This window comes from Setaria viridis, chromosome 7, assembly GCF_005286985.2.
Source record: "Setaria viridis chromosome 7, Setaria_viridis_v4.0, whole genome shotgun sequence".
NCBI lineage: Eukaryota > Viridiplantae > Streptophyta > Magnoliopsida > Poales > Poaceae > Setaria > Setaria viridis.
Window position 1 is genome coordinate 14,937,470 of NC_048269.2, and position 24,808 is coordinate 14,962,277.

Genomic DNA, 24,808 nt, shown 5'->3' on the forward strand with positions numbered 1-24,808 from the left:
AAAAATAAATAATATTTTTTTATGATCTTCAAACTTCAGGAACATGGTTTTCAATCAAATTAGTAAACTCTGAAATCAATTGCAGCCAGGCTGCAAGACCTGCGGGGCCCATCCATCAGCGTCACACAACAGAGCGGGGCGAAGTCTTCTCATAGAGGGACTCACACCCATTGACGTGTGGGCTCTAGCACGAGCGGACCCGCACGTCAGTGACCCAGTACCTCTGGAGTAGAGTCCCCAGGCACCTCTGCTCCGCTGCCCCCGCGGCCCCACCACCACACACTCCTCTCTCTCCAAAACCCTGCGCCCTTCGTCGTCATTTAAAAAAAAACAAGAAAAACCCGCACTGTTCTTCGTCCCCTCCCCTCCCTCCCCAACGGGAGAGAATCCGATCGAAATGCAGCCGCCCCCGCGGACCCCCGTTGCGCCGCGGGCGTCGACCCCTCGCCGGGGCATGCCGCCGTCGCTGCTCAGCCCGTCCTACTCCCGGCGCGCGTTCCCCGCCACCTCCGCCGCCGCCGCCGCCGCCTCCGCCGCCAGCGACCTAGACGCCGCCGAGCGCCCCTGCGTACGTACGCCCTTCGGCCACGCTATGCTGCTAGGGCGCGTGTAACTTTTTCTCTCCCCCCCCCCTCTCCTTCCTTGGCCGAGACGCGTGTGCCCTAACGCGATTGAGTGGCTGGGCGCCCGCCCGCCTGCATTTCTGGTGTTCAGGTCACGATGTTCGAGTGGTGGCTGACGAGAGTGGAAGGGGACGACCGGAAGATCGCCGTCGGGGGCTTATTTGAAAGGTGAGCATTTCTTCGGGGGGGGGGGGGGGGCACCTTCGTGTGAGGCTTAATATTTTAGAAATCGTGCTGCTTGTGTACGTATTTAACAGGGCTGCTTTTCTTTTTTCAGAGTGTGAGGCCTTGATTCTTTCATTTGCTGATAAAAACAGTTATCTGTTGCTCGCTTCTGACAGGAACCAAACAGTCCAGGAGTTCGCTCCTGCAACCATTACAAAGCGCTATGAGACTTGTGTTGTTGAAACTGAAGATGGAATTGTACTTCTCATCCGTGGCTCACTCAATGTTTCGCGAACGATCGCCAATGGATATTCGAGTAAGGTATGCACATCCTGTTTTGTGTTTCTTGTTTCAAGTACCAGTTGAATGTCCATTTGGCCAATTTTGAATTGACTGCTGTGTCAAAGACCATTTTCTATCATTTGCTTTCTCCATCTATCCTGTGATTCTATTTCTGTATTCCTATGGAAAGCTGACTGAAACTTATTCTAGACTTGAGCAATATCTTACTATCTAAAAGATATCATCTACCAAAAGTTGTGTTTGGTTGATAACTTTTGCCGGAATTCATGTCCATAAAAGATCATTAGGCATGCACTGCGCTTATGAATGCCTTGGTCTTGGCTGCCAACCGTGCATGCAGGTCTGTGAAAACTTCATGATCGGATTTCCATGCTGGTGGCAAAGTTGCAACCTGCTTTATCCCAAGGAGACAGGCACTGGCAACTCAGAAGTGGATTCAACTCGATTTTACTTGGAGAAATTTCAACTGGGGGAACGCTTCCATTCACATGGAACATCTTTGCTCAGCGAACTTCTTAACAGTGTTAGGAGTTACTCACGCAATGATGCTGCCTTCCAAAAATCTTCGCATTTGCCAAATGGAGCACCAAGATTTGAGGAATACACTGGTGATGGTGATATTGCTATAAATGAAAATGCTGCTGCCTCAAATGACGACAGAGAAAGACATGAAGCTGCATGTAATGAGGTGTATAATGTGGATATGCACATGACTGCATGCAGAGCTTTAAGAGAAAGAGATGGTGGTTACATTGATACTCATGCATCTTTAGTGCTCACTGTGCAGTGTCCTAATGATGCAGCCAATGAAGAAGCAGACAGTGCTACACCCACGAGTACATGTAAGAGCAGATTTTTTAGATGTTGCTCATATTTTCTCCTCCCCTAGCTATATTTCATCTCACTGATGTTTCTAATACGATGTTTGTTTGTCCTTATTTACAATGTTTAGGTGATCAGAGAAAAGCACAGCATGTTGCACTGAGTAAGAAGGCAGCATCTAAACAAAATGAAGATGTGCCAACTTCGGTTTGTTTAGATGTGCAAAACTCCTATCTTCCAAATAGAACGCCAAGGTTTGAGGAATACACTTGTGATGGTGATATTGCAACAAATGAAAATGCTGCTGCCTCAAATGATGATAGAGAAAGAGATGAAGCTGTATGTAATGAGGTGGATAATGTGGAAATACACTTGACTGTTGACAGAGCTTTAACAGAAAGAGATGATGGTGATATTGATATTAATGCATCTTTAGTGCTTACAATGGAGTGTACTAATGATGCTAGTAATGAAGAGGCAGACAATGCTCTATCCACAAGTACGTGTAAGAGGAGATTATTAGGCTGTTCATATTTCCCCTTCTACAACAAATAATTCATTTCACTCGTATTTCTAATAGCGTTTGTGTCCCCCTTAATTTAGGTGATCAGAGAACTCCAGTGATTTCATTGAAGACTCAAGGTTGTTGGGAAAAAACTGGCCACGTGGCATTGAATAAGAAGGCAGCAGTAGATGAAGGAATGCCAACTTCTGTTTGTTTAGATGTGCAAAACTCTTCCTATCTGTCAAATGAGACAACAAGACTTGAGAAAAACACTTGCATTGGTGACACTCCAACAAATGAAGGTGCTGCTGCTTTGAATGATAATAGTGAAAGATGCACATCTGTACCTGAGGAGGTGAATAGCGTTGAAACAAGCTTCATTGTGGGCAGCGTTACAAGAGAAAGAGGTCATGATGATGTTGCTACCAATGTTTCTTTAACTCCTACAGTGGAATGTACCAATGATGCAGTCAATGAAGGGGTGGACAATACTTCACTCTTAGGTACATGTAACTATTTAACAGCAGATATTTTCTCCTAGGAATTCAATGATGTTTCTAATAGAGTGTTTTCCCATAATTTAGGTTGTAAAACAACTCCAGTGGCTTCTTTGAAGAGTCAAGGTTGCCAGGAAAAACAGCAACACATACCTTCAAATGAGAAGGTAGTTAACTTCAGTTTATTCAGATGTGTGGTAACCGGAGAAAAGAGGGTTTTACCTTTAAAATACCCTCAAAAAGTGTCAATGAATCAATCAGTGTTTGAACTTCATTTCTCTAATGTAGTTTGACATACTGGTACACAAAAGGCCCTGCTTGGCACAGCTCACTTGACCTTTACACGGATTAAGAAGAACCTGTGCGAATTGGTAGGGTTCAGCAGCAGCGTATCAGTAAGCAGATTCCAGGAATGGACTAACTTGAATCTGCTTTTCACCAGCTTTTCCATTAAATGGTTTCTGCACAATCACAAGCCGTGCCAAAGAGGGCCAAAGTAGTGTTATGTTGGATGGTTATTTGATGTAATGGAATCATTGGCATAACTTTAACAAGTATAACAGTGATACTGACCCACTGATAGATCTTTAAACAAAAACGTTATCGCACAATCAACAGTTCAGTATAAAGGATCATCTTTATCGAAGCCACTTCAAAGTTTTAGCACATTAAATGCTTATCATGGCATGTCTTCTGTGTTGTATGCCCCTTATGTTTATTGATAAATCATTTGCACATCACACAATCTTTGTAGCATTACTGAATTAGTAGGACTGTAGGACTAAGAAGATTGCAGTTGATATCTTTATACAAGGCAATGCCCTGTAGACATTTATGTGCACATCTTTATGTAGCAACATGTTTCCACATTAATATCAAAGTATTAACGTAATTAAGGAATTGACTAGACTGGTGTAAACATCACATATAAGATGTTCATCTTAAAACCACTAATTATGGTCCACAAAATCTCAAGCATGCTAGGTAAGAGGCATCTTGCAGTATTTTATATGTTCATGACTTGTTGTACTTATACTATTTGTGTTACTCATGGTGACAGGTTTGTATTTAGCATATTTCAGCTTGTTATCTTATTTGTGTTGCTCATTTTATTTATGCATGCATAACAAAGTTGATTGATCTATGCCTTGGATAGCAGCCTTCAGGCCCGCCAAAGAAGCAAAGGTCTGCACTTGAAAAGTTGCGGGGTGCTACAAGATCTCCATTGACCAGCCCAGTTCCATATGTAAGTGCAATAGTTCGTTTTTTTGTAAAGAACTTTAGAAAGTTAATGATTGCAAGCGTTAGCTTTCCGCAGTTGTAACTTGCTGATGGCATATAGATCTATAACACTCCTGTTTGGTTTGTGGAATTGGACTGGATGAATAGTATTGAGGCTCCAATTTGATTCCATGTGGAAACATAAATGGGCTCCAATGCAATTATATTGTTTGGTTAGCAGGGAATAATGTCAAAGCGAAATTTAACCAAGTCAGTTCCATCTGCTGTTTGATTGCCTGCTCTGAAAAATCCAATCCCACAAAGAACAGCTTGCTGTTTTGCCGCCAGGCCTTGAACGTGAAACTCCATCACAGCCGTGTCATGAATGCACTGGAGTGGCATTGGCATGCAGGCATAGAAGGGGGGTGGAGCCAGATGGTCCTCCCTGGCACGCTCCGCCATAACATTTGGTCAGTGTTGGCTCACTTGCCATTCGTCAACAATGGCCTGGCCTCACTCCACTAGCTCCATATTGGCTCCATGCCATATTTGTTAGCCTAGCTCCTCACTGGATCCATATCCAATTCTGCAAACCAAACAGGGCCTAATTCATTTGCTTGAGATCGGGCTGTCACAAAAGTGTCCTTATATTTCAAGTACATATTTTTATGATATTTATTTGAAGTTAAAAAGTTTTGTTGGGACCTTATGTTGGTAGCGTGAGATTGATATTTATATGTATTTATTGCAATGTTTCTTTAGGCCCATGACTCTCCGCTTACCCGTGGTAGGACCACGTCATTGTCAATGTCCACACCTGAATCTCTCAAACTGAGAAAAACCAGATCGGGTATGTCTTTGATTGTTTCAGTCTGCAGCTTCATATCATATATTCATTATACTAAAGAAATGGAAATTCTATTTCAGGTCGTGTAGTAGTACCCACATTGGATAAAGGATGTCAAAGGATTGTCTATGACATGGTTAGTATTTTTTTTAATGTTTCCAAGATTAGCTACTCTAACAGATGCTATGTTTTAACAGATAGGCTCAGAAAGATATAAATATGCTATACCTTAAACTAGAGCAAATTAACACATTGACTATGAGATCGAACACCTTTGCGATGCGCAACACTATGATTTGCTAAATGCCAGCCAATCTGTGCAAATTTCTGTTTTTGCTATTTTATCGCCACAGTATGCAATTTTCAACTAGGTTTTGTAGAAGAGGTCGTTTAACTCAGTATATGATCAAATTATCTTCACAGCATCAAGTATGAAATATGAAGGTTCACTTTCTTCTATACAACCCCTGTAAGTTGAGCCGGAAGAAGTAATGTGCAGCGAGTGAAGTATCAGTATAAACTAAGCGTAGAGTTGTTTAGTTGCCCAATAATATAATTTCCAAAGTTGGCATGCCTTTTAAAATTTTATTGTCTCATGAAGTGCCTTTTTCTTGTAGGATGGCGCGATTGTTGGCGTCGTCGGCCTAGATTCACCATCGCCCAAAGGTCTGTCCCGAATCTCTCATTGTTTTAGCTGGCGGTCTTGAAGAGCGTGCTTTCTTATGCTTTGCTGAGAACCATTTAAAGGAAGATGCCCTATCAAGTTCTCTTGTTAACGGGCACCCTTGGCTGGCTGCAGGGAGCAAGCTGGAAACGAATGCGAGGAAGAAGAAAAACGCTGAGCCGGCGGTAGCAGCTAGCTATAAGTTGAAGACTTATGCAAGAAAGAAGAGGAGGGCTGAATGAGAGCAATCTTCCGGACGTGTTTCTTAGGATGTACAGTACGTATTAGGATTTGGGATGTATGGCTGCTCGTGCAGGAGATGGTAGTTGGCTTAAGCGCGAGAGAACGTTGTCTCGCTTGCTGATTCTAGGCGTTGGCATGGATTGTGTGTTGTAAGGTTAAGCCTGAAGCCTGTGGTACGGGTGTGCCAGCGCCATATTTTGCTGCACGTCTTGACATGTGCAATCAACTGCGTATCCGGAGCCTGGTTCACATGTGCAAGCCAGGCTACGCCGGACCAACCAACCAATCACGCCCTAAATGGACTGGGCTGATTCGCAGGTGCCTCGTGTTGGTCTCAAATTCTCAAAGGAGTTTGACACCGAACAGATTTGTGAATAGAAGAAAATAACACTTGGGATTGGAAAACAGTAGATCTCTCTTTTGGGGTAAGGCTCTCCTTTAGTAGTAACCCATGAGCCATTTTACATTCTGAAAATATTTTTCCTCAACCACTACATTCTTGGGATATGCCATACATAAACATCATTGAAGGTAACGTGTACAAATTGAATTCTTCCACGTGGTCATGTTTCTCACGTCTCCATCTTTCCAACCTCGAGACTTCGCCTTTGCGTCAAGTTGATCCTCTATCCTCGAGGCTTCATGCATGATCCGAGATGGACGTCTAGCCTTGAGACGCCTACTTTGTTAAGCTTCGTCGAGAACTCATAGCCTCGCACAGTTCTCTTCCGAGTACTGTTTCTAAGTAAAGAGTAAAAAACTTTGGAGTACTGTTTCTAAGTAAAGAGTAAAAAAGGTAAAATCAAGATGTTCGGGACCGATTCCAAACACTCGAGAGTTACCTCAGTTGGAGTCTAGCCATCACTGTCATTAGTCACCAACCTCGAGCCCTTCCATTAGCAGAGGTGATACGTGGGTACGAGTTTTACTACTAGAGGAGTCCCTATAAAACGTGCGAGGTTAACTAAGTTCTATTTTTTGTCCAAAACTTGCGAGGTTGAAGGGTTTTTATCCCACGTACGGCGCTCGAGGGTGTTTAGGTTTTGGCGATCCCCAACACCTCGAATGCCAAATTTTCGGAGCTAGGAGTGCTAAATTTCAAGAAGAAAAATAAAGGCAAAGCATTTTTCGAAGGAGGTGACTAGCGGGAGACCCCTCTCCTTCCATCGAGAACCTTCGCCCCCTCTCTTCGCTTCGTTATCCACTCACCTACGAAAAAAAAGAAATCGCTTGCCTCCTTCCTCCGTCCGCCCCCGCCACCACCCCCTCCCCCCTCCCCGATCCGTCCACCTCGCTGGCATCATCTCCGACGCCGGCAAGGACCTTCCTCCCCTCCCTCTTTCCCTCCCCCTCCCCCATCCATAGGAAACTCACCGTCGTTCTAGTCATCTTCTTCGTCTCCGTCTGTGATGCTCCGTCCCCGACACCGCCGACCTCTACCACCGCCCACGGCCGGCGGCGACCTCGCTACCGTGCCGTTCCGCCCTCCTACCACCACCGCCCCTCCCCCCTTCCGAAGCACTCCTCTTGCTCACCCCCGCAGCAAGCCCCGACCATCGGATATCCTCAACCCCACGCCCCCCCCCCCCCCCCCGCCGCCGCTCGGCCTTGCCGCCCATACCCTACCACAGTTGCCGAGCCGGCCGCCTCCCCGACCATCCCTCTAGAGCTCGCAGGGACAAATCATCCCCTCCCGAACCCCAAAACCTGAAAACCCAACCTAACCCCAAACACTAACCCAAATCGGAGCTTGTCGGAGTTGGAGTCGTCGCCGGAGAGGAGGAGGTGATTGCCGGAGGAGGAGGTCACGCAGTGGAGTTGTTACTCCCTTAAATTCGATTTGTTACGTCCTTTCTTTTTGTCTGCCCGACATCTCCTCTGTTTCCAAATCGAGGGTCTCTGCCTCTAGGATTTACGTTTTTCGAAACTGTTGAGGCCAGGTTTTCTCCGTTTTGGGCGGCTTTTTTTTTGGGCCGGCGGGCCTTCTTTTATTTCCAGCGACACAGCCCAGCAGCGCTGCCTCGCGCGGGGCCCGCACGTCAGCGTCACACCCAGCGGAAACCATCCTCGTAAAGGCCCCCGCGGCCCCGCCACGACGCCATCTGTCCCGCCTGCCGCCGGGGACCCACGGCCGCTCGCCTCGCCGGTTTTCCTCCCCCGCCTCGCCCCCAGGTTGCCCCCGCCCCCCTCGTGCGCCGCTCCCTTCGCATTCGCTTCGCACGCTCCCGTGGCCACCTCGCTCCTCTCGCTCGCCGCAGCAGCTGCAGCTTCCCTCCGCCCACTACCGCTCCGTCGCCGGTCTCGGGAACGAACCACCCCGCCACCCACCCCTAGCCCGCAGTGTCGGCGAGAAGCATCCCTCCTCAACAGCGGAAGCGAACCCGGAGGAACCGCCTCTGGAGCACCCGCCCTTTGCTTGCGGCTTCTGCTGACCCGCGTGTGGTCGGTGCTGGTACTAGGTGAGAGGACTTTTGGCCCTATAACATTCAGGACCGTTTGTTTCCATGTTTTGCTTTGGATTCAAGAATGACCCCTGCGTGCCTGCAACCACTGAGGACGCTTTTTTTTCTTTCCAAATAATCTTTTTCGGATTGGGGTTGGAGGCGATGGTGGGGTATTTTTCCTGCCTACTGCACGGTTTGGATCTAGGTGTGTGTGTAAGAACACGGGCGCTTTCGGCTGAAATTTTGAGTGCCCGTACCAAGTTACTAGAACTACTATTAAATTTAGATGTCAAACTCAGGGGTGGAGCCAGGTTCAGTTTAAAGGGGGTGCTGAAACCCTTTCAATTAAACTAACTTCATGTCTTATGTGCAAAATTCAGGATAAACAGCTAAAATTTACTTGGACTTGCACGGGCTGAGGGGGTGCTGCAGCACCCCCAGCACCCCCTGCAGCTCCGCCCCTGGTCAAACTTGTGAATGATTTGAAGTCTTCTGACTTCCGTTGATACACAATATAGAGGTGTACATTGAGTCTCCAAACTTGCACATCTTTCTTACTTTCATTCATCCGTAGCTGTTTGCTGTTGGTTGCCAAACATGTGGACCTAACTTCTATTGATGTAACTAGAACCTGTTCGACAAAGTAGCATTACCAATTGTGTGTTATATTTCTATTTACATTAAAATGGAGCCAATGCATAGATCTGTCACCAAGTTCACCTACCCAACCTTTTGAATTGTAAAATTTGTTGTCCTGAAAATTGGTAAAATTTTGGCTGTAAAATAGAGGATGCGAGCAAATAGGATTTTAAGGGAATATGGTGCTATAGGATTTGTATCCTACAGCCTGCAAGTTCCATATATTTCATAGCTCGATGAAACAGATAAATGTACATTTGGAGCACAGAATTTTATTTGGAGCCTCGCAAGAGTCAAATCACACCGTTTCTGTTTAGCCGATTGATACTATTATCACAGAAAAGAATACCACTCCTGGCATGTTGCCATTGCCCTCTTTCATAGTTATTTATTTGACAGGTCTTTTAATAATAACCTCCAGTAACTTGATATATAAGTTGTCATGCACAGTGACCTTTTCCCTCGTTTACCTTAATATAGGGGTTTTCATTTGAAATTGTGTACCAAAGTAGATTGTAACAACTTCTATGTGTATTTTGGTATATTTTTCTGTTCATATATGAATGACTTGACCTTTGCTATGTATCATGCATGCAGGTTCATAACTACCTGATAGATTTCTAGTTGGGACTCTGGAGTAATTGCTCTAGTTTCTATCTGACAAAACAGGTTTTTAGATATAGTCTTAAACAATCTCCTTGTTACTGGTGGTCCTAATGAGTTCTCAACTCCAGCGTCCTTCCAGAAGTTTTTGTTAGGCAACCTTAGCAATTTGTTTGGATCTGCTTTCATGGGAAACATTGTTAACACTTTAAAGAGGTTCTCAAGCAATGATGCTACTGCTATTCCTGCCCAAGGGTGTTCTGACTTGTCAATTGGGACATCAACATCAAGATTAGACAAATGTACTTACATTGGTAACGGTATTTCAGCGACAGGGGAAACTGCAACTGCTTCAAAGAGATGCAGTATTAATGGACAAAAGGATTTCTGTGAGGAGGTTGCTAATGAGGGAATGCACATGACTGCAGGCAGCACTTTAACAAATAGATGTCTTGGTGCAATCGATTTGCTTAGTCTACCTATGGTTCATACAAGACCATCTGGGAGTGAAGAGGGCAATAAAGACAGAGAAACTTCAAATGGAACTGTCCAAACAGATGCGAGAGAACTTGGGTCTGTGGATCATTATGAAAAATCTGGTTTGATTTACAGTCAGATTGCTGGCCATATGTTTCACAGCTTGGAAGATGAAAGTACTGAAACTCCCCGAAGCTTAGTGCTTGATATTTCTAAAGATTCTTTATGTAAAGTATCTGCTGAAGGGAATTCTTTTAGAAACCCTAATCTAGCAGATGATGTGGAAAATAGTCCAGCCACAGGTGCACATAGGGGCAAAGAGTTGATACTTCACAGGGTTTCTCCTACGGATGGTTTGTTTGATCGCAATGCTTGCGAAGAATTAGCTGATGGTGCTCTTAATTCATGTTGTGAATGCAGTGCTGAGGTTTCATTGGATGGGCAAAGACATGAACAAAGAACGCAGCACAAATCACTAAATTATGATGCGGTACCAATTGAAGTAATAACAGCGTCTGCTAATTTAGATGTCAGTAACCCTAAGTCTTCATTGAAGGGACAAGCAAAGCAGAAAAGAACTCCTTCATTGAAGGGACGAGCAAAACGGAAAAGAACTACTGAAGCATCAAGCCAGATGTTGGTACCAAACGAAAATACTGGAATTTCAATTCCTTCGGATCTGATTTTTCTGGAAATTGTGAGTTTTTAACTCTGTACTTAAAGGCACAGTTTCCACTATTCCTTCCATTCAATCTGCTTAACTAATGTGCACCTGCCATTTTTAGTGCTTGATCTAATTTTTCAAGAAATGTGCTATTCATACACTGAAGTTGAGCTATTAACCAGGAAAAACAGCCTACAAGCCCAATGGTGAAGCGAAGTTCTGGAGATAAAGTTTTGCAGGGTACTCCTAGATCAAGAATGACTAAAACTCCAGTTTCATATGTAAGTATAGGATCTACACCTTATCCTTTTGGCATTGAAACTAATGTCGATTCCTGCTTGTACATTTGTAAATTATTTATCTGTTGATGTTCGGGACATAACTGTTGCTGTTCAAAAGTGAGCTCCTTATGCATTTGTTTAACTGGCATGCTTCCAAAACAAAAATGGGAAGGAATTTAAGGTAGGCTTGATTATATTAGGAATTGATGCTAAAGCTGTTGCGTTTACACATTTGTTTTCATAGAACTACACTTGATTTGGTATTTCTAATTTTAAGGCAAACTTGATTATGCTAGAAACAGGCATACAACAGATTTAGTTCATCCTAGTTTTGTTTTTAACCGTAATGATCTGATCGGCATGCTCTTTTGAAATAATTTTGCTGCTAACAAAGTGGATTTTTATTTGAATGCAAGTTGTTTGTATATTATGATTTTAGCATATTTTATCTAGCTTGCATGTTTGATGCTTGCATCCAACACGTACTCATTAAACTTTCTCCCAAAATTTAAGGTGCATCAATCTCCACTTACTGGCAGTAAGTCAAAGGCACCATCTATTTCCACTCCTGAATCTGTCAACGTGAAACGATCCAGATCAGGTGAATTATTCTGCTTCTGTTCCCCCACCGGCCAAGTTTTTTTTATTAGAATTTTTGCTCCTGCAAAGTGCAAAACATTTTTCTGTTTTAATGTTTTGACCCAAGCAGGAATTTCTTTTCAGGTCGGCTGATAGTTCCACGACTGGATCCAGGATCCCAAAACATTATATATGACCCGGTTAGTGATAACATAATTGTTCATCTAAATTTCTATCACTGTCATAGAACAATGATGCCCAGGATTAGCAAATAAGTGTTATGTGATTGCTAAAATTAGTCGTCTTATTTTGGCTATATGGTTCATAAAAGTTGTTCCTCCTGCTGATATATTTGCCACTGTATGCATTATCACAGGATGGCCGTATTTGTGGGATAACCAACTTCGAAGCACAATTTCCTAAAGGTTTGTGCATATAAATCTCTCATATTCTCATGCCCATAAAACTTTATTGTTGCAACTGTTTAAGAAGCCCCTGCTGAATCATGCAAGTACATTGGTATTTGATGCTGTATATATTCTCCCGGCAGGGATTAGTTCGGAGCCTCCTTCAAAGAAGAGGTCTCGGCGTTTTTCAGCAGATCACAAGAGATTGCTCACATTCTAATGAGGTTCTGATGAAATGCTGCTGCTAGCATGCTGCATTCTACATGCACCGTTGTAACTATCGAAGCACCCCTACTGCAGGTGGGTTTGTATGTATGCCATGCTGACTGGCTTACTCGCTGGTGTCACTGCTCCTGTAACTGTAAGGCGTTAAATGCCCACGGATATGAATATTTGTAGGGTTGCTGGTATGCACTAACATGTTTTCAATTTCGATTGCTTCTGAAGAAACCATCTTGAACTTAAATAGTTCTTGTGAGAAAACCGGATTTCTCACTTCTAGTGTGTTACAAGGGGAAGGTGGTATTTCAATCAGCGTGCAAAGGCTGGAAAATGGTGCTATGTTTATCTGAATATCGTTTGGTTCGAATTTGAGCGTACGGAAAAAATCTGTGAGGTTCATGGGTATTTTTTGTTTAGAGAAAACGTTCATGGGTATTTTTAATGTATGAGATGCTTAAATTTGATCAATACATGTGTGTGCTGCACAGATTTAAATTTGCGCTCGTGCTCGAGTTTCAAGTTCATCCGCAGTTCAATTTTTCAGGAGTTCGAGAGAACAAAATGAGGGCTTCATGTGCATGTTTCTTAGTACTACAATTCACTTGATTTTCTCTGGGGCTGAATATCGAAACGTTTTTAGTTTTTAAATAAATATTGTAAAATATTTTTTCAGTGTAAAATTCTAATAAGGGCGAAATTCAATTTAATAAGAATACAAGAAGGAATTCTTAGGCGCTATGTTTTTTTTTTGCTAAAAAAGAAGTTGACTGCGAGAGGACAAACTAGGCAGAAACACTTCTTTTCTAAACTTTATTGTAAGCGGAGAACCGAAATTATTAGGAAAAAGAAAACAAAATAAATCGTGTATTTTGTTCCTTTTTTCCTTTTCAAAAACGGAGAGCACCGCCGCCGCTGCCGCTCCCCCGCTCGCGGATATGGCGTCCGAGCCCCCGCCGGGATCCACCGGCGAAGCGACACGGACCCCGCCGGCGCCCTCCGCCGCGGCCGCCCCCCGCGTCTCCTACGTGCAGCAATGCGTAAGCGCCCTCCGCCCCTCCCTCCCTCGCTCTCTTCCCTAAACCCCCATAAACCCTGCCATTTCTTCGTTGCGCGCCGCTGCGCGGTGGTCCGGTGGGGCTCACTCTCTCCTTGGCGGCGTCGCTCAGGTCGTGCTCGTCGACTGGTGGCTGGAGAGGGTGGAGGGCGAGGAGGGGAAGATCCGCGTCGCCGGGATCGCCTCCACCGCGCAGATGAGGCATCTCCTCCTCCCGTTGCTCCATTTTCTCGATTCCTTCTGCCCGATTGGCATCCAGTTTGAAAAATGTGATCCTTTTCTAGTCCCCCAGTTAGAGGAAATTATGATCTTATTTTTGTCGATTTGAGAAATTCGTTGGTTCTGAAACAAAAAAGAGAAATTCGTTGCGAAACAGTTTCAGTTGCTACTCCACCATTGGCCTCAATGTGCTGTTGCCTACTCTGCAAGCAGGAAAGGAGCATCATCCTCAACGGGAAACAGGAACGTAGCAGGCCGAGTGTTCAGATCTGCCGCCATCGGGAGGCGCCATGACCAACACGCGATAGAGACTGAGGACGGTTACAAAATACAGATTGGCCGTCTCTTGAACGTTCCCCGAACACGTGACAATGGATTTCCTGAAAAGGTAACTGCTTTCTCTCTGTGCCCCTCATTAATGATTAGTGTCCAGCAGCCAGAGTTTTCGAAGGTGATTTGCTACTAAATTGATGGGCTGCCCTGTGCACCAATTCACTATATTCCTTTTTCTTCCATCCTTTCGACACTTCCACTTGATCCATCTTTGATTATCCTAGCTAATTTTATTGATTGGAGTACCTTAAGAAGTGACCAGAAAATTTATCTATATTCATTACTCTATGCAGGTGTGCAAATGCTTCGAGTTTGGCTTTCCGATTCAGTGGCTTAAGCTTGTTAATCCAAAAATGGAGCAGCAGAATGAACAAGCACAATCAGAATCTACTGCTGATGCACCAAGGCATTCAGTTAAATATTGGATGGAGGAGTTCTTAAGCGATGATCTTACTAATCTAAAGAAATATGCTTCCGAAGAGAATGATTCCTACTCATCCGCAGGGTATACCAGCAATACAGATGGACCTGCTATCCAAAGCCTTTCAAACTTGCCTGATGGTAATGCAGGTAACATGGCTGCATCTGGGGGATTATATGGCGGCAGAACGAACATGCCTGGAAAACCATTGGCACGACCTAGAGAAACATCTTGTAGTGGTCAAGAAAGTGATCAGCATGAAAGTATGCAGATAGACACAAGCGAACAGGGGTTAGATAATCACTCCATCAGCTCTGTTTCAGTTAATCAAAATGCAGGTTCCTTCTGCCCTAACTCAAAAGTAGATGACAGCATATTGGCGACATCCAAAATTATGTCAGTTGAGAAGGAAAGCTATAGGAGAAGAGTAGGTTCTAGTGAGGCTGAGGAAGATGCAGATATTCAGCATGAGAATATGCAGAGCTGTTCAAATGAACATGAGATAGTTACACTTCCCATTGACTCTGCAATAGTTAATGAAAATCCAAACTCTACATCCTCTGACTTAGGAAAACCAGGAACTCTGAAATGTGGCAAAGCTTCAATGAATCTGGGGAGTACAGATGCATTGGAACTACCAACTGAAAGGATGACTCCACAGTTTGGAGCTGTTCAAGGTTCAGAAGACAGTCCAGTCAGGAGATTGCGAAGTGGCAAAGTCTTTGGAATGCCAAGTGGTGGGCTAATGAAGAGCGGCCACAAGAAGAGAAAGATCCAGCATGAAGCATCTAGTCAAAATATGATACCTAATGAAGGGGACACATCCACTGCTGATCTGACTTCTCACGAAAATGTAGGTTGAATTTTGCACCTCGAGAGATCAGTTGACAATAGCTTATCTAATTCAAATTATTTAATATCAATTTCTACTTTCGACACCCGTGATTCTGGATTTGGTTTGTGATACACCCTTTTCTTATGATACCAGTTTTAGCATTCTACTTTTATTATCTATCGTTATGTGCATATCACCATCTATCATCGTAGTTTTACACAGAGATGCATAATTTCCTGTTGCCACACCTTAGCCCCCTGAATGGTAATTGGTAAATATGGGTAGGATGCTGTACTGATGTAGCGCCTATTTGGTAAATCTAATGAGATGCCAAAATTTGCAGAATTCGTCAGCTGCTGGGGTTGTCACTAAAGATAAGCAGGAATCACATGATTCACACAGTAAGTCAGTTAATTTGCAGAATTTTACACTTATTCTTTGGTACTCAGGGTATTACATCACAAGGGTTGGTTTAGGAGTTAAATGCTATCTCTGTTTCCGATATATTGTTTTGAACCATGAAAAAAAGGTTACCAATCCACCATTGCAATAGGAAAATAAAAAATGTGCCGGTTATTTTTTCCCCTAGAAAGAACTAATAGCAAACTGTTGACAGGAGGAGGAATATCAGCGAAGAAGGCAAAGAAAAAGAGGGAGTCCAGCAAACTCTTCTGGAATTGGTGCTGAAACTTGTGCAGAGTTTGTTTCCCAACTTGAGTAGCTAGTTGGTAGATGGATCGTGCCATTGTTAGATGGTGATGCCGCTTCTGTATGTCTTACCTCCCAATTACTACCCCTTAATATGATCTCAGCTATATATTCCTATTACTGAGCCTGTTCAAAACAGCAGAGATGTTGGCCCTTAATATTAGTATCATGTCGTTCTATTTGCAACTGAGTTCTGATGTACAAATGCTGCTTTCATGCCTTAGGAAAGCGTGCAGTGTAACATGTTGGACCGGTCTTCGCTTGCCATCGTTAGTCTGGTGGGTATTTGACAGTTGTATATCGCAATTTCATGAAAAACAATTACCAACCACTGTGTCAAAGATTACTTGAGTCCAGTTGTACACGTTTTGCAACACTTAGCGCTATGCGAATTTGGAGTCATCGTTGATCAGAGCCCTCTGCAGCTCCCAAGCTCCTTGGCTTGATAGCAATCTGTCCCCAATATGACCCTGTGCTCATCTTACCTTCTGAAGCCACCCTGACAGTCTGACGGCCAAGGCATTGCCACTTGCAACCATACTCTGAACTGAACCCTTGGCGGAAGTGCTTTGGTGATGTCTCTCATACTCAGCAGTCAGCACCATTGAAAGTTGAAACATGTCCTGTGTCCCACAACAGGAGATCAACCTCCAATGCTCTGCTTCAGTCTCATGACTCTAATGAAATCAACTAAATTGCGGCTGACCGTCAGTTGACTGCAACGAGGTGACCCGGCAAGGGCAACACATATGGCAGGTTTAGACTATGAACCACATGTTTAGTGACACAACGGATGGCAAATAGGTACATAGAAATTTCCAGTGGCAAAATTTCACCCATCAACAAAACTGATCCCTCAGCATATCTTGTTCCATGTTGCGAAATGCAGCAAATGAAGTACAAGAAACAATTTAGATCTAGTGGTCCGTAGAATTGTTTCACATTCCAGATAAGTCGTAAGCATTGCTCGCGTAGTCCACCATGAACAGAGAAATTCCACATTTTAGGTGCTTAAATATTAATAAACAACAAATCTACAACTGTCAGCAAGCTATATATACAGCTATATACATCTTTCATTGGTTGATGCCCTCCTTGAATATATGCTGTATGAACAAACTGAATTTTGTTCATAAAAGAATTAGATTTATATGCTATCTTCTAACCATGCTTGTCATCAATGTACAGTGATATCATCAACCTTGTCATCTTGCCTCCGTGCGTCTGCTACTTCAGTCTCACTGGAAACTGACATGGAAGGGAATGGGACAGGAACACTAACTTTTTTGAAAACCAAGTAGATTAGAGCTGCGATATATGCCGCCATGAAAGGGAAGACAAGGGTGCTAATTACTGCGTTCGCTATCCTTGGAAGTTCACTATGCACAAGCCAACTGAGGAAGCTTGTGCAAAAGAAATAAATATTAACTCCCATAATTACCATGGAGAGGATCCATGCGACTCGGACAATCTAAATGTGAAGATAGAAACTGGTGTAAGTGTAATGCATAACAAAAAAATTACTGGGTTAACAAATGCAAAACATAAAGGTAAAGGTGTTTGTTAATGAGGTAAGTTCTTCTATGCAAAATTCTTCATGTAGGAAATAATTTACATTTAGTTAATGCATCAACAAGTTTTATCTTGCTTTTCTCTAAATATTATATAAAATTTTCCACTTGTTAATGCTGCTCTCTAGTGAAACAATATCAGTGTTAACAAAGAAATATGATACAACATCAAGTAGCTGAGTATCACTGGAAAAATTGTTATTACTTTTTAATCTTTTAGGGTAACAATTATATAGCGTTCCTTCACCATTCATGATATTTGAGGTACAAGTAGAATGGTGCTAGAGATAACGGCTAAGCAAATATCTGTCTTTGATGTAATAAAATTGATGTTACACCGATTAGTTTATCAAGAATATTATGGAGAAATCTGATAGTAATCCATTGATTAGATAGCTTACACAAGTCGAGTTCTTGTATGGTCCTATCATTGCACAACTGCTACTGAATTTGAGGAGAGGAACCAGGGCAAATGGCAGCACAAAAGCTAATATGATCTGCAAGATGAAGAAAAACTATCAAAATTCTGTATGACTAATGCTTATTCGGTATGATGACAAGGTGGTTGTCAGAGAAGTTACTGCAGATATGTAGATAAGTTGTCGAACATGAGCGGCACCACCAATACTGCAAATTATCAAACTAGGTATGATGGTGAAACAGGGAGCAATGATGTAAATGATGAATTTCCTCATCCCGGAGAAACCCTGTACCACATCAAGATGGCAAAAGTTTTTACTTAATAGAGATTGGGAGCAAAGTTCAGCTAGAAAGATAAACAACCTGGATGGTTTGTTTCAATTGTCACTCAAAAAGGTTGTAGGTTAGATTTTTTTTCATACAAAAATTACATTTTAAGAATTGGAAACACAATTAACATTGTGAGTTGATTTGCTATACATTTATGTATTAATTCTATCATCTATTAGTTTTGGCAAAATAATTTATCTAAAGAAGTTGATTGTCTAAAAATAATGTGCATCTGCTCACCACTTTTCCATACATATGAATTTATTATAACCCACAACTTTGATTACAACATTTGTTGTGCACGATATAATAGGCAATATTAATATCAAACCCAACATCTGACTTAAGAACCCCATAGCCCAGTACCATCCTATTGTTGTGCCATCATGGGATGGGAATGAGATCCTCTGCAGTCGGTGTGTCTGCGGTTGAGTCACTTCAACCGCAGACACACCAACTGCAGAGGATCCGTCTCCCATGGGACGTGCGGTTCGCCAAACCTTAGCTGGCCGCCACACGCCGTCCACCTCCCCTGAGACATCCAAGCCAAACGAGTTATCTATAACATATTTTATTCTCTTTTATTTTACTTGGGTGGGAAGTAACTTCCTCGCACTAGGCGTGCACACACAAACATAGTTGCTTCAAGCCTCCCTCTCCTTCGTCATTATTCACTGTGGCCTACAGGCCCACACCCTCTAGAATCCATGCACACATCAGTCCTATTTCTTGGTTTTGTTCTACACGTACTATGCAGTTGGTCATTTCATATAAAATGTAGAATTCAAATGAGGTAACTTGTCTCTTGGTATCCACAAGGAATTGATATTCCTTATAGCCTTTCTTTGTAAATTACCTGCATAATGTATTGTCCAGAATAGCTGGTAGCCACTGTGCAACTTTGACCTGAAGCTAATAACGCCAAGCCATAGATTTTTGAACTTGATTTCCCAAACATATTCTGCACATGAGCATTCCATCGTGTGTCAAAAGAATTAAAAGGAATGAAGAAGCGCATGGGATTGTTTTCTTCTTTTTTACCTAATTCCAATATTCCATCTTCTTCTATTCATGATTAGTTTAGGTCAAACTTGTTGCATTTGTTTGGGTGATAAAAGGAACATAGATGACTGAGAGGAATGGACAAATGAGAAAATAATTTTAAAAAGGCATGGGAACCTTTTTTTTCATTTCTGGCCTTGGCTGGGGTCAATAGGTTGCAACGGAAAGGTCTAATAATTAAGCTTATAATAAACCTGGTTGTTTATGCTTGATTGCTACTCCCTCCGTCCTAGATTGTACATCATTTTGGCATTTCTAGGTTCATAACTTTTGCTATACACCTAGATATATTATGTCCAGATACATAGCAAAGCTATGAATTAAAAATGCCAAAACGACCTACAATTTGGGACAGAGGGAGTATTGTTAATATAAGACAGACCAACACTAAGTAATTAATATGCTTCTATATAAAGTTTACAACTGATGCTGCACAATATTTTCATCAGTACTGACCTTTAGTAATACAGATGTGGAATTCAATGTAAGACCGCTACAGTTGTCGTCAACCATCTGACTATCAGCACATATAGTCCCCGTGATTGACACAATGGCTACATTTACAAGTAGCACAAGGAACAAAGCAAATGCATTCTCAATCAAGAAGAATGTAGATGTGTCCTGGATAAAAAGGGTCAAATTACAACTGCAGTTACATATATCAATGTTTTACAAAAGAAACACAAACAAGTGATACTAAAGGGTAAATACAACCTCATGATTTGTAGTTTTGTACTATACAAAATTTGGGAAGCATGGTGTCCAATGATGTAAAATGCAATGCATCATGTACTACCTTTATAAATAGCTAACTATTGCATGATTTTCCTTTTTATGATTTTTGCTGCAGAAACACCATTTTCAGAATTGTGCATATATGAATTTGTGGAAATATTGCAGGGCATTCTTAGATTTAATGTGATGTTGCTCTAAGTATTGAAAGTGAATTATTATGAATATTGATCACTTACCTTGACTCCTTTTGGAGAAGATGGTATTTTTCTTGATAGCACCAATGATGAATGTAGGAAAAGATTATGTCTAGCATTATATCAAATAATAGTGAGAGATGAATATTTAATATTTCACAACAGGGTTTAATTCATATTATAGATACTTACGGTACAATGAGGGCACTAAATACTGCAATTGCGTCTGATGTAGCGTAAGCCCCTCTCAATCTTGGGATGAACAAGCCCTGAATTACCTCACCCATAGGAGGATTGGCACTGTTCACTTCAACAAAGAAGCAAGCGGCCATGATGAGAATAAAAATAACTCCTATGAACTCCATTTTCCGAACCTTCAAGAAAAAAATGGATGGTCCATATGTCAGTTATATGCACCAAAATGGAACTACGTATTTCTTATTTATAAACCATATATGTTACTTTTATTTTTTGGGAAACAAGAGGGGCAAGCCCCCTAGGCCCCTGCTGATACTGATTATATAAAATATAACAAGGATGAAAAAATAAGCAGAGTTTTACAAAGAGAAAGGAGGAAGGAGCTTGCACGCACACAAAAATTAGTTATAAGACTGTAGGCAATCTGAAATATAATGTATGTTACTATTTAGGCATGAGAATTTTTGTGCTACATACTTTTTCACATATTTCATATCACACACTTTTCCCCTTTCTAGAAATGAAATGGAAAGATTATGGAGACACATATCCATATTATTTTCTAAATAAATCACAAGGGTTATTTCAGTGAAAATGTACATGATCTACATATTACACTGTTATTTATATGATGGAAGAGTATATTAATTACTTGTCTATTTTGTGGTGAGATGAGAATCTTACCCCACAACTCTGTAAAGCTAGGATCAGGAAAGTGCTTGCTCCACATATTAGAACACCAGCCCAAAAAGGGATGTGGAGCAATATCTTGTATGCCAAAGCAGTTCCTAACACTACACAAAGAACAAAAACAATGTTGCAATTAGTGGACACATCGATGTGCAAAATTGGCATGTCTTTTGTAACAATATTGTTTGAATATATGTAAAAATTGTTAAAATGATCTTGCATGTACTGCCAACTGACATAGTTTTATTTGCTGCGTCACCCTGTTAGTTGGTCATTAGTAGTAGTAACATGGTGGTTCTGGGCATCTATACGAGGTTATAATTCTTGTCGCTCCAATTGTGCACCTTGTAGTTAACCCTTTTACAGGAAGATATGACAGAAGTGTAAAGGAAGTGCTATGCACAGGGTCGTTACATGTTGGCTTTGAATTTTTTAACCAGTGCTGCACTTCAATTTGTCATATATGATTGTATAATGTTTCGCAATGTTTACCTCTTTATAAGAGCTCAATGCACATCATTGTATATGTAAACATGCAGGGCAAATATTGCGCATTCTAGTAAGAGTTACTGCTACCTGCTCCTAAATGTTTCCCATACGTTCAAAGCAACCAACATAGGAAGAAATTAGATGATCAAGAACAAACTCAATACCTCCTGGTACAGTGGCAGCAATCACACCAACCTCAATGAGCAACCAAAGGCCATACTTCACATACTTTGGGTATTCACGCATACACAGCTCAGCAAGATGCTTTCCTGTTGTATGTTACAACAATGAAATTAAGATGTCATTTTCTTGGGTACCAGTAAAAAGGTTCTAAATTTTAGAGTTCATTAGAAGAAGGTTATTTCTTTTATCTATGTTGAAATGAGTAAAATACTTTGATCCACAAAATGTAGGAACAAACTAATAAAGAGCTTTCAGAATCCATTTTGGCTTAGTGGCAGAGGGGGTGTGGGTAACTTTCATTGTCTACAGCCATGAAACCTAGGGGATGCAGCCAGGATGGAGCGCACACACTATTTTTAAAGGGATAAAAGAAACAGTAATGTCAACAAAGGAACAAAAAACCTTCCTATTATTAAAAAAAGAAAAACAAAGGTGAGGCAGGATGGTTCTGGATTCCCAGAAAAATAGGAACAATTAACAAAGAAATTTGTTGAACCTCGGATATGCATTATCTACAGCCATGAACCCAGAGGATGCATTTTCATATGCGACAACAAAGCAATAGTATTCAATAAAGAACTTTAAGGATTATTTCTCATAAAAGTTGAATTCCAAATGGTGGTATATGCACAGATATTGGCCTTGTGATGATTTAGCTCAAGATTTGGATGATCCAACAAGTAGAATCTGTGGTGAAAGAAAATGTTCTCAACTCTCATTCAAACTAATTTAGGTTGAGTGACAGGTATGGCTGGATTTGAAATATATAAATCACTATCAGAGAAACTAATCAAGAACTGATTTACGTTTGTTGCCAACAATCCTATTTTTCCCTGCACATTGCTACATTTGCTTTGTTAGTAAATCTTTCTAGAATGGTTACATTTGCAGAACCAACTTGATAGTAAGAATAGTTTCACCTGTAATGATGCCCAATTTTGCTGCCAATGATTGTATGATCAATACAAAAATGAACCCAAAGAAGAGAACCCATAACAACTGAAAAAAAATACATGTTTAGTTCTCACTCTTGTAGAAGGAAAAAATGTAGGGGTGAGATGTCATAAGCTATTCTAAGTGAAAACTAAAAGTTGATAAGCCGAAGAAATGGTTGGGAACCTACCTCGTATCTGTGACTTGATCCAGCCTGCAAATCAGTCTGCACTGTTCCAAACATACAACCATACGATACATAAATACTCGTAAAGAGAAGGAATAAGCCTATATCTTTTAGACGTACTCGCTTATTTCACATTCTTATAGTTTTAGATCGAAGACCTACTTTTAGTAGCTTTTGTAGAAAATCTACAGGGAATACAAGTTGTGTGGGGTTAGCATCTTAAGCTTTAAGACCACACGAGCACAACATCAAAAGCTAACCAGCAGCTAGTACTACCCTACTATCACTACTAGCTCAACTAGCCAAAATATGTAGAGCATAAATGGAGATATTATTCATGAGGCATGGTCAAACAAAGATGAAAAGGAAGAAGGATTCTTGAGTACGCATGTATCATCCAAATGAAGTGCATTTCAGGAAATATCAAGTATTTGCAGAAATTCACTTCACTGTAATGTCATATGTATTCTTGTGTATTTCGAATATATGAGACATATATATTACCATTGCTAGGGTCAAGGTAAGCCAAGGAAATAAGAAAACCAGGTCCAGCATGCGCTAGAAATCTCTTCCATGTCGATTTCTGCTAAGAAAAAGGCAGTGATATATAATTAATTAAGCCAAAGTCAACAGATGTTTAAATAAGCCACCTCCAAGCATCATGCATCATGTTAAAACTATATGTATATGATGCCAAAATACCATCAAAATCTGTGACATGCCCAGGCCCACATGTCATAAACACACATCCGGTGCTATTTTGCCCGTGTCATATCGTACTACTACACTACCATGTTGAGACTTTTGCTATGACTTCCTCTGTTTTTCAATATATATGATGTTGAGGATAAGGAAATTAGTTAATAGAAAATTAAAATTTCTTATCTAAGTGTTGTATATTTAAAAACGGAGGGAAAACTTACTTGCAACATATATAGAGCGAAAATCGAAGGCTAGCATTGCTAAGCAAAAAAACCATGTATCCTAGCTGAGCTACCTAGCTAGGAACAATGCTCGATCCAGCTAGAGGCATCCACACATGGCTGTCTCCGAGCCTAAGGAACTCCATCCCGAGAAGCCTGCTGCTACTGTAAGAAGAGAGATGAGCAAGAGCATACCTGCCGGAGGAGGCTGCCTTCCGCATCATCGTCGTGTTGCTGCCCCGACGACGAGGCCCCGGCGGCGCCGCCTGCCGTGGCGGCGGCCGCCATCTCTATCTCGATCTCGCCGGCACCGCCACCGCTGGCACCAACAACGGCCGCCACCCTCCCGCTCCCCCTCCCGCGCTGCTGGTCTTCCCTCTCCACCTTCCTCCCGGCCTCCTCCATCACCGCCGCCGCCGCCGCTGCGCCCGAGTGGTGGTGGTGGTGGTGGTGGTCGGCAACCATGGGGCAGGCTGCGACTTTTTGCATCCACGACGAAGCTCGCTGCAAACAACTGGCAGCTAGCTAGCGCGGCGCCCGCAGGGTCAACTCTCCGCTCCGTCCCGTTCCCTTCATTTATCAGCAAAGATATGCATATATAACATATATAATCCTTTATACTATCACGTCGATCCGGTTGCTGCGACGCAGGCATCGAGAGAGGGAGAGGGGAGGGGGAGCAAGTCGTCGTCGCCGTGCAGGTGGTGGCGTGCGAAGGCCACCTAACCCGGCTTCTAGTTTAATCCTAATCCTCTAGTTTAATGGCCTTGATGCCTCTACGTGTACGGCGTGGGGTGTGGGGTTGCGGGGGGGGGGGGGGGGGGGGGGGGGGGGGGGGGGGGGGGGGGGGGGGGGGGGGTGGCGGTACGGACGGTTGCGGCGGTGGACGGATCCGGCCGGCGCCGAGAGCGACGGTCAGCAGCTGCTGGGCCAGCCTGCCTGCCTGCACGGCGAGTCAGCGACCAGCGAGCAGCAGCTCTCGATCGCCTTGTCTGTGCCAGGCTTTCGATCGCGTCGCCATCGCGGTGGCGGTTGGCAGCAGTGGGTTCTTCCGGAACTGCCGGTTGGGTGGTCGTGGGAGCGATGGTGGGGGTGCGGCTTCCGTACTACCGGAGAA

The 24,808-nt window shown here is 42.5% G+C and overlaps 4 protein-coding genes across 8 annotated transcripts; 3 read left to right on the forward strand and 1 right to left on the reverse strand.

The window, feature by feature from the left end:
- The first annotated feature begins 314 nt into the window (after positions 1-314).
- On the forward strand, positions 315-6,297 carry LOC117865429 (uncharacterized). 3 transcript variants are annotated; one of them, XM_034749626.2, is made up of 12 exons: positions 315-568; positions 715-791; positions 965-1,109; positions 1,432-1,933; positions 2,044-2,412; positions 2,517-2,921; positions 3,003-3,082; positions 4,072-4,161; positions 4,899-4,986; positions 5,064-5,119; positions 5,601-5,649; positions 5,783-6,297. In XM_034749626.2, the coding sequence occupies exons 1-12, from the start codon at positions 398-400 to the stop codon at positions 5,887-5,889; spliced, it is 2,139 nt and encodes a 712-aa protein (XP_034605517.1). In that variant the 5' UTR covers positions 315-397; the 3' UTR covers positions 5,890-6,297. The 3 variants fall into 3 exon arrangements, with proteins under 3 accessions (XP_034605517.1, XP_034605519.1, XP_034605518.1); XM_034749627.2 differs by having other exon boundaries at positions 316-568; positions 4,075-4,161; XM_034749628.2 differs by lacking the exons at positions 4,072-4,161; positions 4,899-4,986; positions 5,064-5,119; positions 5,601-5,649; positions 5,783-6,297 and adding an exon at positions 3,204-3,550.
- Positions 6,298-8,058: 1,761 nt separating this feature from the next.
- Positions 8,059-12,573, forward strand: LOC117863755 (uncharacterized). Its single transcript, XM_034747595.2, has 7 exons — positions 8,059-8,349; positions 9,571-10,750; positions 10,900-10,998; positions 11,512-11,599; positions 11,722-11,777; positions 11,954-12,002; positions 12,128-12,573. The coding sequence occupies exons 2-7, from the start codon at positions 9,764-9,766 to the stop codon at positions 12,202-12,204; spliced, it is 1,356 nt and encodes a 451-aa protein (XP_034603486.1). The 5' UTR covers positions 8,059-8,349; positions 9,571-9,763; the 3' UTR covers positions 12,205-12,573.
- A 516-nt stretch (positions 12,574-13,089) lies between these two features.
- Positions 13,090-16,043, forward strand: LOC117863754 (uncharacterized). The gene is made up of 6 exons (XM_034747594.2): positions 13,090-13,243; positions 13,373-13,461; positions 13,693-13,867; positions 14,106-15,086; positions 15,412-15,469; positions 15,685-16,043. Exons 1-6 carry the CDS (start codon positions 13,142-13,144, stop codon positions 15,753-15,755), a joined length of 1,476 nt encoding a protein of 491 aa, XP_034603485.1. The 5' UTR covers positions 13,090-13,141; the 3' UTR covers positions 15,756-16,043.
- A 643-nt stretch (positions 16,044-16,686) lies between these two features.
- On the reverse strand, positions 16,687-24,372 carry LOC117863753 (metal transporter Nramp4). Of its 3 annotated transcripts, none has more exons than XM_034747590.2 (13): positions 23,887-24,372; positions 23,273-23,354; positions 22,772-22,812; positions 22,569-22,647; positions 21,630-21,734; positions 20,971-21,080; positions 20,281-20,462; positions 20,131-20,200; positions 19,616-19,780; positions 18,954-19,058; positions 17,929-18,054; positions 17,749-17,844; positions 16,687-17,247 (listed from the first exon to the last, which is right to left on the reverse strand). In XM_034747590.2, the coding sequence occupies exons 1-13, from the start codon at positions 24,178-24,180 to the stop codon at positions 16,954-16,956; spliced, it is 1,749 nt and encodes a 582-aa protein (XP_034603481.1). In that variant the 5' UTR covers positions 24,181-24,372; the 3' UTR covers positions 16,687-16,953. The 3 variants fall into 3 exon arrangements, with proteins under 3 accessions (XP_034603481.1, XP_034603483.1, XP_034603484.1); XM_034747592.2 differs by having other exon boundaries at positions 23,273-23,351; positions 23,887-24,369; XM_034747593.2 differs by having other exon boundaries at positions 16,759-17,247; positions 22,772-22,807; positions 23,273-23,351; positions 23,887-24,048.
- Between the last annotated feature and the right edge of the window lie 436 nt (positions 24,373-24,808).